This window comes from Scophthalmus maximus, chromosome 13, assembly GCF_022379125.1.
Source record: "Scophthalmus maximus strain ysfricsl-2021 chromosome 13, ASM2237912v1, whole genome shotgun sequence".
In the NCBI taxonomy this organism is placed as follows: domain Eukaryota; kingdom Metazoa; phylum Chordata; class Actinopteri; order Pleuronectiformes; family Scophthalmidae; genus Scophthalmus; species Scophthalmus maximus.
This window is the reverse complement of record NC_061527.1, coordinates 23,252,919-23,270,671: the sequence shown is the minus strand read 5'-3', so window position 1 is coordinate 23,270,671 and position 17,753 is coordinate 23,252,919. Positions and strand designations below refer to the sequence as shown.

At 39.6% G+C, this 17,753-nt stretch overlaps 1 protein-coding gene across 1 annotated transcript in view; it reads left to right on the top strand.

Moving 5' to 3' along the window:
- The window catches only part of nlgn1 (neuroligin 1), a 303,087-nt gene that overhangs the window by 117,147 nt on the left and 168,187 nt on the right, over positions 1–17,753 (top strand). Inside the window, exons 3-4 of the mRNA XM_035648488.2 lie at positions 2,994–3,053; positions 10,202–10,354. Coding sequence (XP_035504381.2) covers positions 2,994–3,053; positions 10,202–10,354 — 213 coding nt within the window. The remainder of the gene's footprint in view (positions 1–2,993; positions 3,054–10,201; positions 10,355–17,753) is intronic.

Here is a 17,753-nt window from a genome sequence, read left to right as displayed (position 1 = left end):
ATTTCCAGGAGCGTTAAGGCTCATGGTTGACCAACATCTTTCCCTGACGTTCCTAAAAAACATTAGACTGTAGATAAAGACCTTAATTGTGACCGGATTAATATATTTTTTTTGTATGTTGTGGTATTGTGCAGCCTTCTGTAACTCGGCACACTGAACACTTAAAGGCTAACACGAGTCTCCCACTGCTGTTATGTGTTGCTTTGACAGTGATCTCTCCACACATTGTACTCTGTAAACAGGTAACACATCCCTGGACAGAAGACGCGAGGACGTGTTTCCTCGACATCTCACAATGTGAAAGTAGTGATTTTTTTTGCTTATTCAGCACATAGAATGCACGAGTCAGCTCTCCCTTATCAAATTACTTGTCAAATTCACACAAGAGAGCTGGGGGAATGCTGTAGGACAGTACGATACGCAGGGAGCTGGCTTCCTCTGTACAGTCACTCGAGAGAGATGCTTGGCCTTAAAATAAACCACCAGGATTTTGAATGATGTGGAAATTATTAGTCATCACAATGAACTACAGGCAAGAAGTGTTTTGAAGTGATTCATCCCCCGTTGAGTGTTCTATAAAAGTATTTGTTCAAATCACCACAATCACAGGAGGGTTTTTTTCTTTCTTTCTTTTAGCATGAGACACTTTTTGGAATCAACCTAACCGAATGTGCTTTTTGAGTTTTGCCACGTTGGAGCTGACTGATGAGTTATACATAGTCATTAGGAATTGCAGTGGGTTTGTATTAAACTTCTGGCGAATTGGTGGGGTGGCTAGAGAAGTGAGCCAGCGTGAAGTATAAAATGCTACATTCTGGTAAAATGCTTCTATCTGATATTTTGCATGAGGTGCTATTCATTTAAATCAACAAAGTATAGTTTTCCATAATAGTTCAATAGTATAGTTTGTTCCAAGTACAATAATAAACAAAACAATTGCAGCCAGCCCAGAAGCTGTACGTGCACTCTGTGGTGTCAGTTATTGTAGTTGATGTATACAAGAGAAGCAGAGTTAGTTAATGTGCTTCTATCTGAAATTTTACATTAGGTACTATTCATTTAAAAAAATATCTAATACGTTTTTAGAATAGTAAATATGATAGTTAGGTCTAAGTGTCACAGGACCCAAATGCAGTTCAGGAAGAAATTTGTTTTAAAAAACTAAGGCATCAAAGACACGGACTAACAGTCTTTAAAGGAAAAGTGAACAAAATCAAATTCTTCAAAACTCAAATGACTAAACAGACAGGCCAATCAGAAGCAAGGGAAGCACAAAGACTATATACACAAAAGGGCAAAGATAATTGGACGCAGGTTAGGCACATTAGGAACAGGTGCAGACAAACACAAACACGCAAAACAATACAGGAAATACCAAGCTCAAGATGATCAACACACAAGGGATCACACAAAGTAACTGCACATAAACAGAGACACACACAAACAAAGGGTAGTAAAAGACATCATATGTTCCTATATGTTAAATATATTTGTTTCCAAAAAGACACAGCAACAGTACAATAAAGCTGCATCTAAAAATAATATTGAGGCCTCTGGGTGGTGTTTCTAAAGATGAGCAGACTAGATGTAGAGTTCCCAGTAAATGTTTTGGTTCTTAAAATCAATTTAGTCCAAATTAAAGCTGTCTTTTTGAGATGAAGGGCAACTAGCCTATTTATAGAACAATGGATTTCCTAACACATGTATACAAACACATAAAACATTCAATCAGGATTGTTGTTGAACTCAACACACATCAAATAATTAGTAACATTGACTGTAAAATTAAAAAAAAAAAAAGTATATCACTATGCGATAACTTTCATATTAACATAGTCTTTATTTACAACGGCATAGTACAATTCCTGAAATTCAGTTATGCTTTTGTTTTTTTTTGTGCCACCCTGAGATTTTCAATGGTCCCATCTGGCCACCCCTGTGAAACATGGGGGGCGCCACTGAATAGCAGATGCCTACTTCAATCAGATGCCTATTTCAAACCCAATGACCGCACATGGTCATGTCATTGCTAAGTTTACATATGTATGTGTTTGAATATGTGTGTATGTGGGGAGCAAGCCCCCCCAATGTAAATCACTTCATTTCGAGGTGACGACATGTTTTAAGGTTACGGTCCTTTTGAAATCATGGAGACATGACTGTGTGTGTTGAGTGCGTGTATGTGTGTGTGTGTGTGTGTGGGGGGGGGGGGGGGGGGGGGGGGGGGGGGGTTGTGTGTGTGTGTGTGTGTGTGTGTGAAGGCTTCAGTACTGTCTGCATGCAGTTCTACCCTTCTGTGTCATGCACCCTGCTGTCATACACTGCATGTCGAAGATAACGTTTGTGCATGTGTCTCTGCATGTACAGTCACATTGTATTCAAATTAGTTTGTTGGGTTTAATAAAGAAACAGATGACAACTTCCTGTGCATGCATGTGTGTGTTGAAGCAAACACAGTTACTGTAGCACACACTGAAATGACAATGGGGAATATTGTCACATGCTTTTTTTGAGTGCTGTGCTGTTAAAACTGCTGCTTCTTTTACAGCGTCTGCCTTTTCCTCTACCTCAGTGATCATTAACAGTTGTTAACATAATGCCTCTGATATATGTTTGATGCTACTGTGCACAATTTCAGAGAGGTTTGTGTGTTTTGATCCCCACGGGTCGATCCTCAGTTAAGTTTTCATTTTTTTAACAGAGAACTAATATTTTTTCCATCAATTTTTGTCTTTTCTTTTCTTGCTCCTTAATTTTCTTAAATGAACTCAAACACAGTAAATGCTTTACTGCTGTAAACATGTGACCCGGACATTGTGGTAACATTTACCCGGTCTCCCTGTCATTGTGAAGATTTTTCAAAGAAATTAAAAGGGGGCTAAAGAAACATTGGTTATTGACCTACTTTCTTATCTTTTGAGAGCATCTTTTGAAGGCTGTGTGTGTTCTTGATCACCATGTTTTCCTCAATCTTCTCCTTCTTGGTCCCATAGGTCCCCTTACAAAGAAACACACTGATGATTTAGGTGATAGTGACCGCACGGACGACGAAGGTATTTTTTCCCCTGATGCCAAACTGATTTGCATGACGAGGGAAACCAGACTTACCCTTTTCTCCTCCACTTTTTTTATCTTCTTTGATTTTCTAACATTTCTTGTCCTTTTTTTGAAAGTGATGGGCTTTTTCTTTTTGCTCTTTTACTCGTAAAGTCTCTTTTTTGGCTGGATGTGTTTTGTCCTTTTCAGCTTGATGTCTAAAGTTTTCATGTCTCCCACATTCTTTAAAATTATTACCGTAAAGAATTGTAGATTATCTGCCTGGATTTGCTGTTTCTTTTACCTTTTCTTTCCTTTTTCTATGTTGCATCCCACCAGCAAATCAAGTAACTATTAACCCCTCAGCCAGCTTTAAACACATTTGTTGCATGTTTTTTTTTTTCTTTTGATTTGTCTCTTTATAAAATCAGATCATGTACAAAATGGCTACCTGGCTTGCAGCAATACTAACACAGAGACCTGCTCATGTTTGGGGCGTCAAAAAAGCCAACAACCAAATCATTGTACAGTAAGTGCTGAGTCTAAAACAACATCAAAATCAGCATAAGCATCTGTGTCAACAATGGTCACTGCAGAGACATGAAGGCTGTTATCTCTTCTGGCATGGAGCTAATGTACTACACACCAGTATGTGAAGCTAACTTTCTGATCAGTGGCTGTTGGTCCCAAGCTGCCAAAGGAGTTGCTTTATAGCAACATAAAATGTGGACTGGCGAGCAAACCTGACAGACTTGGCAATAATAAATGAGCTGATTGGGTGGAGCTGATTTCAAGTGACATCACTGTCAGCATGGTTCCAAGTGATCATCTGGCCTCTCCGTTTTTATGCGTTTTATGCAGTTTCTGATACACTATAATCATGGTGGCCCACTCATGTCACTTTTGTCAATGACATGACTTTCAAACGTCAAGGACTGCTTACGCAGCAGATTGCCATTGGAATCTTTACAAGCATCCCAGAAAGGCAGAGCTCCCCCAGAGGCAGAAATCATGTCAGCTGTAGAGATATATCTCCAGAGAAGCAGTTTGTGTTGGTAACAGACTGGAGTCAAGACGTAACACACACATTTTAAGGCTCAGATAGATTTGCTGTAAATGTACTACAACGCCAACGCTGCCTTAGAGTATTGGTACTGTGCAGCATACTTCACAGTTAAGCACAGAGCATATGCAAGACATGTTAGTTTCATCATATACCTGTGGTCAGATGGTGTCTAACTAACTGTTTGGCATCAAATCACATGGATTTCAACAACTGAAACTGGGGTCAGATTGAATAAAACAACATGAACATTTATCACATACCATTTTTGCTTTTATGTCCTATGAGTATTAGGCATATGCAGAAGAAAAAAATAATAGTAAAGATATCCAGTGGATACTAGACAAACACTAAAGGACTGAAACTTTGCATTAGCTATTCCATATTTAAATTAGCCATTTTTTTTAAGCTATGACAGCGTGCCAGAAATCCATTAATCTCAATAATAGACAAAGACAGACCTTTCTTTAGTCAGCATAAACAAGCAGCCCTTTGAAAACTCATATAAGGAAAAAAGAAAAATGTCATTGATGAAACCCTGAGATAGAGCTGGATCCCCTTAAGACTGCGACGGTGCAGCTTTAATGACAGGCAGAAAGTCTTAATAAGGCACCTCTACTGTATAATGTGACAAAATAAACAGCAATTACATCCAAATAAGACTCACAACCATCCAGATCCCTTTGATGTGTGCCATCATGCTGTTTTTCTGGGAGCTCACACACACACACACACACACACACACACACACACACACACACACACACACACACACAAACACACAATAAGATTAGAGAGTCTCACAGCTCACACTCACACAGATCTATTCAATGAAATCCCGCAAAGCTTCAAGTATTATCTCGATAAAGGATGCAGGGCAGACAACTAATCCATTTTAATATAAAGGAAAATATGCCTGGGGCTTGATCACACCATCTGGGCTGTGTAACCAACTCGACCCCCCGGTGGTTCTTGCCGCTCTCACCCCTTGACCTCTCGTCGCCTTGTCGACGTGAGGACATCACTTCACCTCCTCACCACTGCCACCTAGCAAGCCTTGGATTTTACAATGTCTTTATACCCGGTAAAGCTGGTGTTGGTAATCCCTTTGGACTGGTGATAGAGATGTGAAGGGGAAAGTCCCGGAGAGCTGAGCTGAGCTGATTTGTGAGATTTCTTTTTCTTTTTACAACAAAATATTGCTGGAGTGATTAAGTATGTGTATGCAGAGGAAAATATGTCGTGAATTGTGGTATCTACAAGGCTCTCACAAGGCCCCTGGTACCATGTGCAAAGAACTATACAGCCATACCTGTGAGATATTAATCTTCCTATTCTCTATGTATATTATTTTGCACAAGGACATAGATTTTGCTGACAACATGAAGGCAATCCAGGAGCAGTGGAAAGGCCCATAAAAGATCAACTGGGGAACATTCCACCAGGCTCACCCAAAGGCTCCAGCCGGTGACAGTTCAGCCGCAACTTCAGCTTTGAGGCTGCATGATACAATTTCACATTAGTGCAGTCGTGAAACCTCCCTGAACACTACTACTTGGCATCTTACAAATTTAATTACAGGAATTCATATTTGATAAAAACAAATAAAAACTAAAAACTAAAAACCAAAAAAGGATGAAGCCCTCCCTTGATGACAAAATTAAAGATTATGTCAAAAAGTATTACAATCAATATGAAAAAAGGAAACAATTAGTTTATTTGTGTGTTTTACAGAGTATCGTAATAAGTCAGCTGGCGTGGTCTCGTGTCAACCTCCACCACTCAACATCAATGCTGACCTTAAAACCTGAGGAAAGCAAAAATGCACACATTTGTGGTCATAGAATTTTACACACGCCGGTGGGTAGGTTCACTGATGAGTTACATCAGTACAGTTGTACAGTAATTATACAGGAGTATTTTCTCATGTGTTTCGCCTAATTGATGCTCACCATTGGGCCTCATTTGGATTCCTTTTGCTTTTACAGAGTCCCTGTGGCTTTGCTTGAAGCCAGGATTAAAAAAACAACAACAAAAAACCCCACCTCTGCTCCTTGTGTCTGTTGCAGGTTTTGATAAGTCCTCTACATCGGCAGAGGAAACCAAAGTTGTTGCAACAGCCCAGGGGCATCTCTCAGGGTTTTGCTCAGAGAAATCTAAAGCACCTGAATCTCTTTGATCATAACCTAATCCTAGAGGAAGCAATGATCTAGTCCAAGGCTGGCACGGCACCCATCCTCTCATCCACACTTATCCCTAGGAAGATTGAATGGTCAAATCACTATGAAATTGCAACTCATTTTTAGCAATGCTCAAAGCAAACTTTCATCAAGCTTTCATCCCTGCTCGCTGTGGGGAAAAAAAGAAAAGCCCTGTTTCCAAACTCCTGTAAACTGTAATCACTTTAAACAGGGCAACAATAAGGGCATATTGGCATTGCAAATAATCACGTAAACGTTCCCTGTTCCTGAAATCACCTCAGATACACCATTACCTCATCGCACGGCAAACACGAGTGTGATGGGAGGAGATAAAGTCTGCAATCAGCCGAAAGAGGATTAATTGATAAGTTAGGGGGAATGAATGCAGAGACTGGGGTTTAGATGGGGGTTTGGCTCTTAGTCTTGCAGTGGCAGCCAGCGAAGGATGCCAGGAAACCGCATTGGGTGCAAATCTTGGATTGCATGAACTTTAAATTAAAAATTAAAAAAAGGTACAATGTGTTTAGTGAACACCATGACTGGTTTCAGGCAGTAAATTCAGGTAAATTCAGGTAATTCCATCAAGTGCTCAAACATTGCCGACAATTTTATCGTAACCTCACCTCATTACCACCGACCTTCAGCCCTTGCAAAAGAAGATGTACTGATGTACAGCGTCGCGCTGCAGCAAATTAATCCTGTATATAGTACATGAGAACACACATTCAGGAAACAGTGGCATATCACACAGGTCTCACAAAAATTGTAAAAAATCATCCGTATTGTGTTTGCTCAAAGGAAAAGTGCACTTTGTCTATATGAAGAATGATTAGATCCCAGGAGCGTTTTTATAATCAGTATTCTCAATCATACAAGTCCTCCTCCCCACCCGCATCATCATCATGATTTATCTTCATCATTACCATGGTTGTTCTTTAAATTTGTTTTTAACTCGTCCTCATGATCATCACCAACTGTCTGCACTTTTCTGGCTCGCATTATCGTTAGTAACAACCTCATCTTCAATAAACGTCATGGTTGCTTATGGATGTAGTGGCTGACATCATCATTAACATTGTAGTTGCCATGAGCATGATCATCAACGTCGTTCAAAGTCATGGGTTCATTTCATCATCAGCATTATCAACATCCAGATGTCACTCTCATGGTTCTTTTAAATATCAACATAATGTCATGATGGTTATCAGCAACAATATTGCCAATGTCATGGGTTTCATCATCATCATCAGGAGCAGCATCTTTATCATCATGGTTACGGTTGCTGCCATTATCAAGATCATCTTCATCACCCTGATTGCCTTTGGCAACATTATCAATACTTTCAAAACCATTGTTAATGTTATAATTACCATCATCATCGTAAACTACCACTATCATGGTTGATGATCATTGTGCATATTGTCACCACAACAGTCAGCAAAATATCATTCTCATCACTGCGTCAACACCGTCAGCATTATTATTATTGTCATCATCATCGTCATCTCTACAAATACTGGTGTTACATCATCAATACCATCATGGTTTCCCTGGGCCATCTCATCAATATCACTTCATCATACCGTCATCGTATATGATTTATTGACAAAGTTGTCATCATCATCATCAACTTCATCATTATCAACATTATTAAAATTGTGGTTATTGCCGTCGTCATCAGCATTGTCATCACTGATAATACAGTTGCCATCATTTTTACTACTATCATGAAAGTTATCATCGTAATCAACATTATCATCATCACAATCATTCTCACAATTATAGTCACCATCACCAATATCGTAATTGTTCTTTGTTATCATTTGCTTCTTTTGTCCTCCACCTTTTGTCAGGGCACACACGCACACAGCACACACACACACACACACACACACACACACACGCACACACGATTGCCATAATCCCATGACCTTTTTTGTCAGGATTTGCTGGAAGCCTTCCAGAGGACGTGTGTTGTGCTGCCACACGGTAACTACTGCTGCAACAGGGAGGAACTAACTATAAAAAACACTACAAAGGACAGAGTGAAACAAGTGATGTAATGAGCTCTGCACCGAGAGCAAAGAACACACACACACATACACACATACACGTACACACAAGGAGAAAACATATCACCTGTGTGCCTCATTTTAATTTTTTCTTTTTCACCCCATTTCCGTTTGCCAATTTAGTTTTTCCTAGGCTTTGTCAATTTTACTTTCACTGTTGGGAAGAAACTCATTTCTACACTTGTCCTAGAGACACACTGTCATATCAAGTTCCTCAATCCCATTTCTGCTTCATAATCTCCTGTTTCCTCAGAGATAGTATCTGTCTTCTCTACTCATACACAAAAGCGAGGTCAGATTTCTTCTTTTTAGAGTAGTTTCATATTAACCTAATAAATAAATGAAGGTGCTATATTAGACGTGGAATCATTTCTGCCATGCACACTAGGGAGGGGATCTTTAACTCAATTTGAAAGCACAACTGAGCCACTTGCATATACTGCTTCAATTTCCTTACAGTTGTTGGACTTTTTTTTTCTTTTTCTGAGCTGTTTTCTCTGCCCTTTATTTTGTATTTTGTCCCTCACATATAAGCTGTAGGAAAACGTTCCAACACAAACATTCTCTTTCTGCCTCCCTTAGTCCTTTCACAATTGATTTTTTTTCTTAAAAATATCTAACCTCTGATCTCAGAGGTAACACTTTTACTATTTTCCTGCTTGGTTAAATTTTCATTCCCCATAGATACACTGACGTCTCTCTGGACCCGAGTCCCAGAGTGGTAAAACATCAGTGGGATAAACGATGTGTGCCGCTGCACGTAGTGATGGAGATAGTTAGGAAGCAAGATGAAACGCTCCATCTCTGGGATACAGAAGATGAAAGTGAAACCTTGTTTTGAACGCGGGTTGCAGCATGTTGTTAGATCTCTCCGAGTCTTCTCATCCTTTTAGCTCACAACCCATCCCATATTAGAACTACGTCAAGGGGCTAAAGCTTTACAATACGGCCCATCTTTCTTCTGCTCTAATCAGCCAGATGTGACATAGTTTAACACAGATGATTATGCTGCTGAAAAGAAAGCTAAACATTTTTCCTGACCCAAGATTCGACTGATGCGACTAAACATAAACAAATAATACATCTCTTTGTTCACGGAAACAAACGATTTTTTGTATGACAACTCATCTACCAGATTTATTGTGTATATAATTATTATGTCATTGTGGAACGGACTAAATTGTGATGTAATAGCTGGATCACTTCATATTCAAAAATCAAAAGTCTCCCACAAGTTAACCCACATGCCACAGTGTATTATATTGACAAAATCTTGACAATTCCCTGCAGCTAAACAACCATGACGTGCTAAGCGGAGTTCAAATTATAATTTGAATAGCGCAGCGGTTTTTTCATATTATATATATATATATTTATTTTTTTTCAAAATTAGATTTTCTTCCAGATTAATTGCACAAGTTTTACCACAGCATGGCATTGACAGTTCCAATTGCCACTCTTGCACGTTGACAATCTGTTGCACTAGAGGAAAATTAAAACTGGCCACATTAAGTATCCTGTTTTATTAGGAACTATATGGAATTTAAAATTGGTTCATCAATAAAGAAAACAACATTTTCTGCACATGTCACGGCCTCAAGTTGAAAAATGAATGGTTTGACGCCTCAAACTAACAAGGTCTCCACATTAAAAAGCCAAAGTGCAAGGATTACTCCAAAAAAAGAGAAGAAAAACGAATTAAAGAGGTGGCCAAAGCCCCCTAAGTATTGAAATTTCATTTCTTGCTGTCACCTTCAATCTGCCACCTAATCAGTCCCTCTGCCTTCTCCACCTCCTCCTCTTCCTCCTCTTCCTTTCCCCTCCTTCAGACATTAGGGAGAGTGGAAGCCCTAAGCCTGTGATGGTTTTCATCCACGGGGGCTCCTACATGGAAGGAACTGGGAATATGTTTGACGGCAGCATCCTGGCCAGCTACGGGAACGTGATTGTCATAACTGTAAACTACCGACTGGGCATCCTAGGTAAGGATCCTGCTGTGGGATACACAACCATTGTTGGCCTGTTGTGAACCTCTTCATTCTTTATTCTTCCTTTCTTTCTGGGTGATTCCTTTGGCGGCCATCTCTGGGTCAATCTCTTTTGGTGTCGGCTCTGGTTGCATTTCAGTTGACCTTAGCTTGAGTGCTAGCACCAGAATCTTTTTTCGTTTTCTGTCTTTCTCTCCTTCTTCCTCCCTTCATTCCTCCTAGTCTTGTCTTGATGATTGCGTGTGCTGATGACAAACCTGGCAATATTCAATGGAGCTCATTTTAGCACCATTGTACATTTCTTCCTTTCTTTGTTTGTTTCTCTTTGGACTATGATACCTGCTGTGTTGTAGTTGTTGCTGCTGTTGAGATCCATTGGTCTGCTTCTCCTCCAGTTTGAACTGGTCCTAGATAACCACTCAGCTTTGAATCTCAGCTCCTCACTTGGTTTCACAGGTCTTTGCTCCTGTTCATAACTAGTTTAAACTGGTATCTATAGTCAATATCTGCTCTCACTGCATGGTCAGAGTTTTGTAATTTTATATGCAAAGAGTGGCTTTGAAGTTTGAAGGGGTTAAACAGACCATTATTATTAATTGTGTTCTCCTTTCCTAGAACTTGAATTGCCTACTGGGGCAATTATGATATTAAGCTGTTCGTCACAGTTTAAAAAACAGTTGGTCGGTTGGTTAGTTTTTTTTGTCAGCACGATTTCACAAAACTTCTGGACAGATTCACAAGAAACTTGGTGGAAGAATGTGACATATGCCAAGAAACAACTTGGCAAAGTGGCTTCGGCATCCAGGAATTGTTTTAATTACTTTCTTTGACATTGTGAGATAGGGCGCTTTTTTGCCACGCACTTTTCATTGGTAATAATGCATGGACATTGACGGAAAAAAACTGTTATATTTAGAAAATTGATATCTATGAGTGTCCGTGGATCCAAATAAAAATCCTGATCTAGGGGATTTAGCTGGGGTTTCAAGGGACTGTTGGGCCTTGGCAGAGGTATGAGCTCTGCTGTGTGCCGTTCTAGTTATATTTAGTAGTCTTTAATCTATCACGGCATTGTCATCTCTGATATTCTGCACCCCAACCCCCACTTCCATTCCAAAGACTGTTTTCATCTTCTTCTATCTCATATCTTCTCATCGGTCTAATTCCTAATCCTGTTTCCCTTGCGTATGGATGTCACTGCCTTACCCAGAGGGAAGGTATGGGCAGGTTGTGACACGTGATGGAAACAAAGGTTTGCTGCCTCATTTCTAAAGGAGATTATGCTGTCATTTGATTTGAATGAAAGGAAACGATTGGGTCCCCCCCCCCTTCCTTATTAAACCATACCAAAATAAAGATATAGGGCAATATCCGCCTTTCACTCAACTAAAGTGCTGTTAGTCTGGGGGCATGTATGTGTAGGGTGTACGTGTGTGTGTGTGTGTGTGTGTGTGTGTGTGCATATATTTGTCTGTGCATGTGAAAAAAAAGCATAAATGCTACACGGTTCTTTGTGATGTTGATGGCAGGAAGTTTATGTGAATCCCAATGTTAATGTCCTTTGCAGGTGGTCTGCATTGTCTCTCTTCTCTCATCTGTTATTCAGACACTCATTCCTTTTTACATGACTTATATGTTTGCATTGCAAATACTAAATAATATACAAATATCAGTGAAACGCCTCGTTTCTTGACTCTAATATGAAAGTTGAACTAGGTAGAAGTTGTCCAGATGTGGAAGCCTGCTGAGCAGTCGGTCAGGTGTTTTGGAAATATAAATGTCAGTGACTGGATGAACCCCCCCCCCCCAACCCTCCTCAGGAACCTTCAAGCCCTGCCAAAACCACGAGAGTGGATATTAAAGAAAGTGCTCCATCATCTCTATTTGCTAATCAGTCATTCCTTTTCAATACCCTCTTATTTCCTCTCAGGGTCGTGACAGGGCTGGAAGCCATCACAGCAGGCAGGACAAAAGCACTGTACATGGATGGTGATACAGGACATACCGTGCAAACACTCATATATATATATATATATATATATATACAATGACAGGCATTTTTTCTCAAATCCATAATTTTACATGTGCACACATTCATGGCTGAGATTTAAATCCTTTTGATTCATTCACCTTTTCTAAGCTAAATGATGATGTTTGAAGCACTGCACAGTGTGACTAACAGCACCCTTGGTTCATCAACAGAAAATGAATAAGCCAACATCAATTTTACAAAAGGTCTGCTATTTTGTGATTATTTTTTCATGTTTTATAGACTGATAAGTAATAGATAAATAATAACAATAAATATTTATGCAGGCCTTTTAACCATGCCAAAGTAATGCAGCGTTATAATCTTTTTGGGGGGAAGAAAAGCTATAAAGAGCTGGAATCTCAGTGTCGACACTTGAATAGTTGAATAGTTGGCGCATACTATTTACCTCGTTTATCTTCCCATTTTGTTCTATACACCACACTGAATGTGCAAACGGTGATAAAAATGCGAAAAAAGACAAGGACGGTAAAGTATAAAACAATCCAAAGCAAAAGAACAATCACGTTTCATAATCTGTTATTATTTTGGACGTGGAAACATCCTCGGTTCCACGCATGGCTCTACAAGAAACCAGTCGCCGTGTGTTAGTCAGTTCCAAACATAGAAACTCTGCTTCTCTCTCTCTCACTCCATCTCAAACACTCTCTGATGTGCGAGTTCTTAACTGCTGCAGGCCTCATAGTGTTAAGGGAAACTGTATCCCTGCTGGTTAACATGAGGCGCCGCTGTTTGCTCTCAGATTAGACTCTGTGTGTTTGTTTACCCCACCGGCAATGGACAAAAGCATACGGCTTTACCTCACCAAACATGTTGATGTGTATGCGTTTGCGCGTGTGAGTGACAGCGAAAGAGCGTATGCTCAGCTACAGTAGGTGCAGGACCAATGGCCGCTGGGCTTTCCAGTCAGTTATCCACTTTGAGTCAGTAGATAGGGAGTTCAGTTAATAGCTCCACTGCCAGAAATACCCATCTTAACCATCTGTTTAGTCGAGTAAAAAGTATAGTAAAACCATCTACATTTCATTTATTAATAAACATACTTTAACTTAAGTCTGTAATATTTCATATCTTTACCCACACACATCACCCTTGCCACCCTGGTCAGCATTTAGGATTCATCAACATAAACGATAGACTATCTCAGCATTTCCTTGTTGTTGCAAATATTATAGTCATAACTGGAGATGTGACGTTTCATAACTCTGCAGGTCCTTCCATCGAAGTCCATATATAAAATAGGAAAGGCTCTTAAAAATGTGGGCTTCCACTGGATGGAAATTTAGTGCAGTGGTCTCTGTGGATGCTGTGTATTCCCCCCCTAAAATTTTGTGGTGGACCAAGTCTGAAAACTTTATTTAAGCATAATAACCACATTTACATAATTTTTTTTTTTTAAATGACCTTGGACCTGTGAGACCCTTCCAATTGGCCAACATGCGGGAACTCCTTAATTAATGGCATGTTTCTCAAGACCCTGACAGAAAATAAATTAACTTGTTAAAATAAGTCTAATGTACAAGTAAGCAATAGAACAGAAAGCAGTAGGTAGTCTTTTAAACCTTCCCTCATTAATAACTGTCCACTGTCTCCCAGGCTCATAATTATGTTCTCCAGCCAGTTGGTTGGCCTCCACTAGTTAAAGTGTATGGTTGACCTTACCCAGCCAGCCATTGCAACACCTGTTCGCTTGGAGATGGCTGCTTTGCTTACAGAACTCCCTACTCCAATGCCAGTGATTTTTCTCCTTAGCTTAGTGCGTGTACGGTGTGTGTGTGTGTGTGTGTGTGTGTGTGTGTTAGTGAGAGAGAGAGTGGGTGCTTTGCAGGAAGCAATTAGTGGCTTTAAATATGCAGGGTTGCTCCGCAAAGCTGTATTTATCGTTTAAGGGCCTTGGCTACAATGGATTTGGCCATGGGGCACGTATATAGTATGCTATTGTCAGTGTCTGTTCAAGGGTGTGTTTGAATGCATGTGTGTGTGTGTGTGTGTGTGTGTGTGTGTGTGTGTGTGTGTGTGTGTGATTAATGGATAAGGAGTTCCCCCATGTTTGCAGATGGTGGGGGACACATGGTATAATGCTTTCAAAGTGTCCTTATCAAGGGTGGCAAGAATTTATTGTCCTTCATGATAGGGATTTTTTTGTTTCACTTATCACTCAAACTAAGAAGCTAAGTTCTCTATCATCCATGTACAGAATTGAGATTTCCAGACAAGTGAATAATAACGTCATTATATCCTTATCATCTCTCTTCCCAATGATCGGAAAATTGTTGTTGAACAATTCGGTGGTTTTGGAATTGCAGTTTGATATCTACTAAATCTAAAAAATAATAGGTTAAATGTTACAAAAAGTGGCACCCCAACAAGTGCAAAGCCAGAGACATTGAGTGAAACTGCCAACGCATGAATCCAAAACCTCCCCAGGGCTTGTTTGATGTCCTTCCAAACATTGGACTGTGCCTTTAAGGCCAGGCCCTCACAGTGTTGAGCTTGTTTCGGCCTGGCCAAAACCTTTAATCATGCTGATTGATGAGGTGCATTTCCCTGACTCAAACCTCCTCCAAATAACCCTTCCATCTTACCCATACATCAGCCATTCAGCCAATTCATCAAGCCTCTGATTGTTTTAAGATATACCCGGCCAGTAAAATATCCATTTTTCTGCCCTGTGTTCAGCACCACGATCACATAGAAAACGTCCTGGCTTGAGAAAAGACAATGCAGGAAAAAGGACCAGAAAGCAGGGAGAGGGAGAAAACCAGAGCATTCTATTGTTTGCTCCAAAAAACCAATTGATTGATCCCCCCAAAAAAGGGATTAATACGATAGTTAGTGAGTGATTTAGTGTTGATTTTATAAACTGTTTAGATTTCATCTTAACACAAACACTGAAAAATAAAATTTAGCCTAACTCTTAAATGTGAGTCAATTAGAAAGTTACCAGAAAGAAGTACTTCACAGTAAAAAAAAAACTTGTCCAAAAGCCCTGCAATGAATCGTAAAAGTATAAGTTTTGTTCAGTCAGGACCGCGGCAGAAAGTGATTTTATTCTGTAACTTTGTCGGCCTTAGTGGTCGTGTTGCACTAAACGTTGCTATACATCAAGTGTCTACAATTGAAATACATTTGTGAATCAAATATGTGGAGCCTCTTTGCACACAATGTATTGGGACAGCTACAGTTACTAGTGTCCAACAAATGTTATCCAAATCCAAAACAATCTTCTACATTATATGTTTTACATTTTGATGTCAAGTAGATGTGGCAGATATTTTACACTAAGCTATCACAGACCCACTCAAAATGGACAGGACGTTAAATGTAAACGGTGATTAACATGTGCATGCAAGTGTGCATGTAAAATAGTACAAAACAAACAAACTTTGTCTTCAGCGACGTTGGCCAATGTGGTTGACTGTGCAGGAAATGTGCCTTGTTGTTGTGAGATGTTAATAGAGACAATTGCACTGCTGTACTTCCTTTAGTAGTTGACTTTGCGTTTAGTTTCCCTAGTTTTTGTGCGGTGCCTTTAAGTGTCTCCTCAGATTTTGTTGTTTCCTTCCCAATGATTTTGTAGCTGCAGGGTTTCTCTCCCAACAAAACCACGTACTCCATTTGTTCTCGACGGTATTATTTATGAAGTTGGTCCAAATGTCAGCCACTTTTGTTGGCGTCATGTTCTTTTCCCTTCACTGTGTGTTATCTGATCTCCTACAGCCTCAGTGTTTAAGTGCATAGCTAGCTCCACTGTTGGTGGTGATTTTCAGAATCACACCACAAAAGATCATTTGAGCACACAGGAAGAGGGATCTCTTAAGAGGTCGAAATTATGTCATTGTTTGGAAGAGCACTTATAATAATTATGTCTCCTCTTTAAAAAGGTAGTTGACAAACATGTTATTTTTGGGAAACCACAAAAAAAGAGAAAGTAGGTGGAGTGATTTGGTTTCCTGCCTTGGTCCAAATGCACACACAACACACACACACACACAAATCACATCCATGGAGCGTGATTTTAATTGTATCCAAATTAGGACTGTGTTTGCTTGAGGAGCATTTCCTCACACGCAGGCATTATCCCTAATGTTTATCCTTCCCCAAAAATTACCACCAATTGTCCCAACCCTCCACCCTCTCACACGTATCTCCTTTCATTCTCTCCCTCCACTGTAATTGGTCTTCCTCTTTCCTGTTAGTTAATTTCCTGCTGGCTAAGTATTGAGGACTATTATTTCCATGCTTATTAATTTCTTTCTCCCTGAAACAAATACCCCAATGATTTGGGTTCATGACTCTTTCTGTGCCTCCGTGCCATCTCTACTACCCCCTTCCCTTCCCCTCTGCATCCTTTCTTGATCTGTAGCCCTGACACAGCTCATTTCAGAAATTTGGGAGAAGTGCCTATCCCTGAAACAAACCGCTTCACTTGGGTCTTTATTAGTGGCTGATTATATCTTTCCTGTGAGCGCAGGTATTTTTATTTGGTAACAATTTCTCTCACCAAATTTTGTTTAAAATATTATGATCAAATAATGTAATGCTTCAATTATTCATGATATATCTATTTGTATATAGTAATCTGTTACTTATTTAGTTGATTGTACTGCAATGATTTTTGTAAAGATAGGCTGCAAAGTGTGTGTGTGTGTTTGTATCATCTGCAGACCTTTGCCATGCTGCCTGTACATTAGCAGAGCGAGGCTCAAATATTTCCTCAGCTATTTTAGTGGAGAGGGAGCTTTCATCAGCTTCATTCTGATATGTTGTAATATTTGCTGCAATATTTCTTGTTCTTCCCTTCGTAAAATGCCCAAAAAAATCCCATGATTGCAGAGTAGAAAAGGTTCAAGATATTTCAGATTCTAAGAATTTTTTATTTTTTTATTATTGCCTCTAGGTACACATGCAGACAGTGAGACAGAAGATTCATTGCAAGATATTGTCCTACAACTTCAAAGGAGCCCAAATTTATTTTTTTGAAATCATTATAAAATAAGCACATTTGAGCTGTTTCATTGCGAGAGGCTGCAGTGTAATAACACATTTCAGACAAAACAGAAAAAAGATAACAGATCAGAGACCATAACTTTTCTTCAGATTTAGTGTGAAATTGGCCCAAATTTGCCTTTTGATTAGAATTCCGTCTGCTCCAGTCAGTATGGTTCATATTTGATATGATGATTTGATTACAGATTTATTTTTTTTCTAAACCAAATGGATGGAATGAGTGCCCTTTATTAAATCCCAGCGCACACTGTATGTTATCATCTTCCCAATTTCTCAGTGGAAATTCTGCCCCATCACGCTCTAAACGCTGTTTTAGCTTTGGTTAGTTAGTTT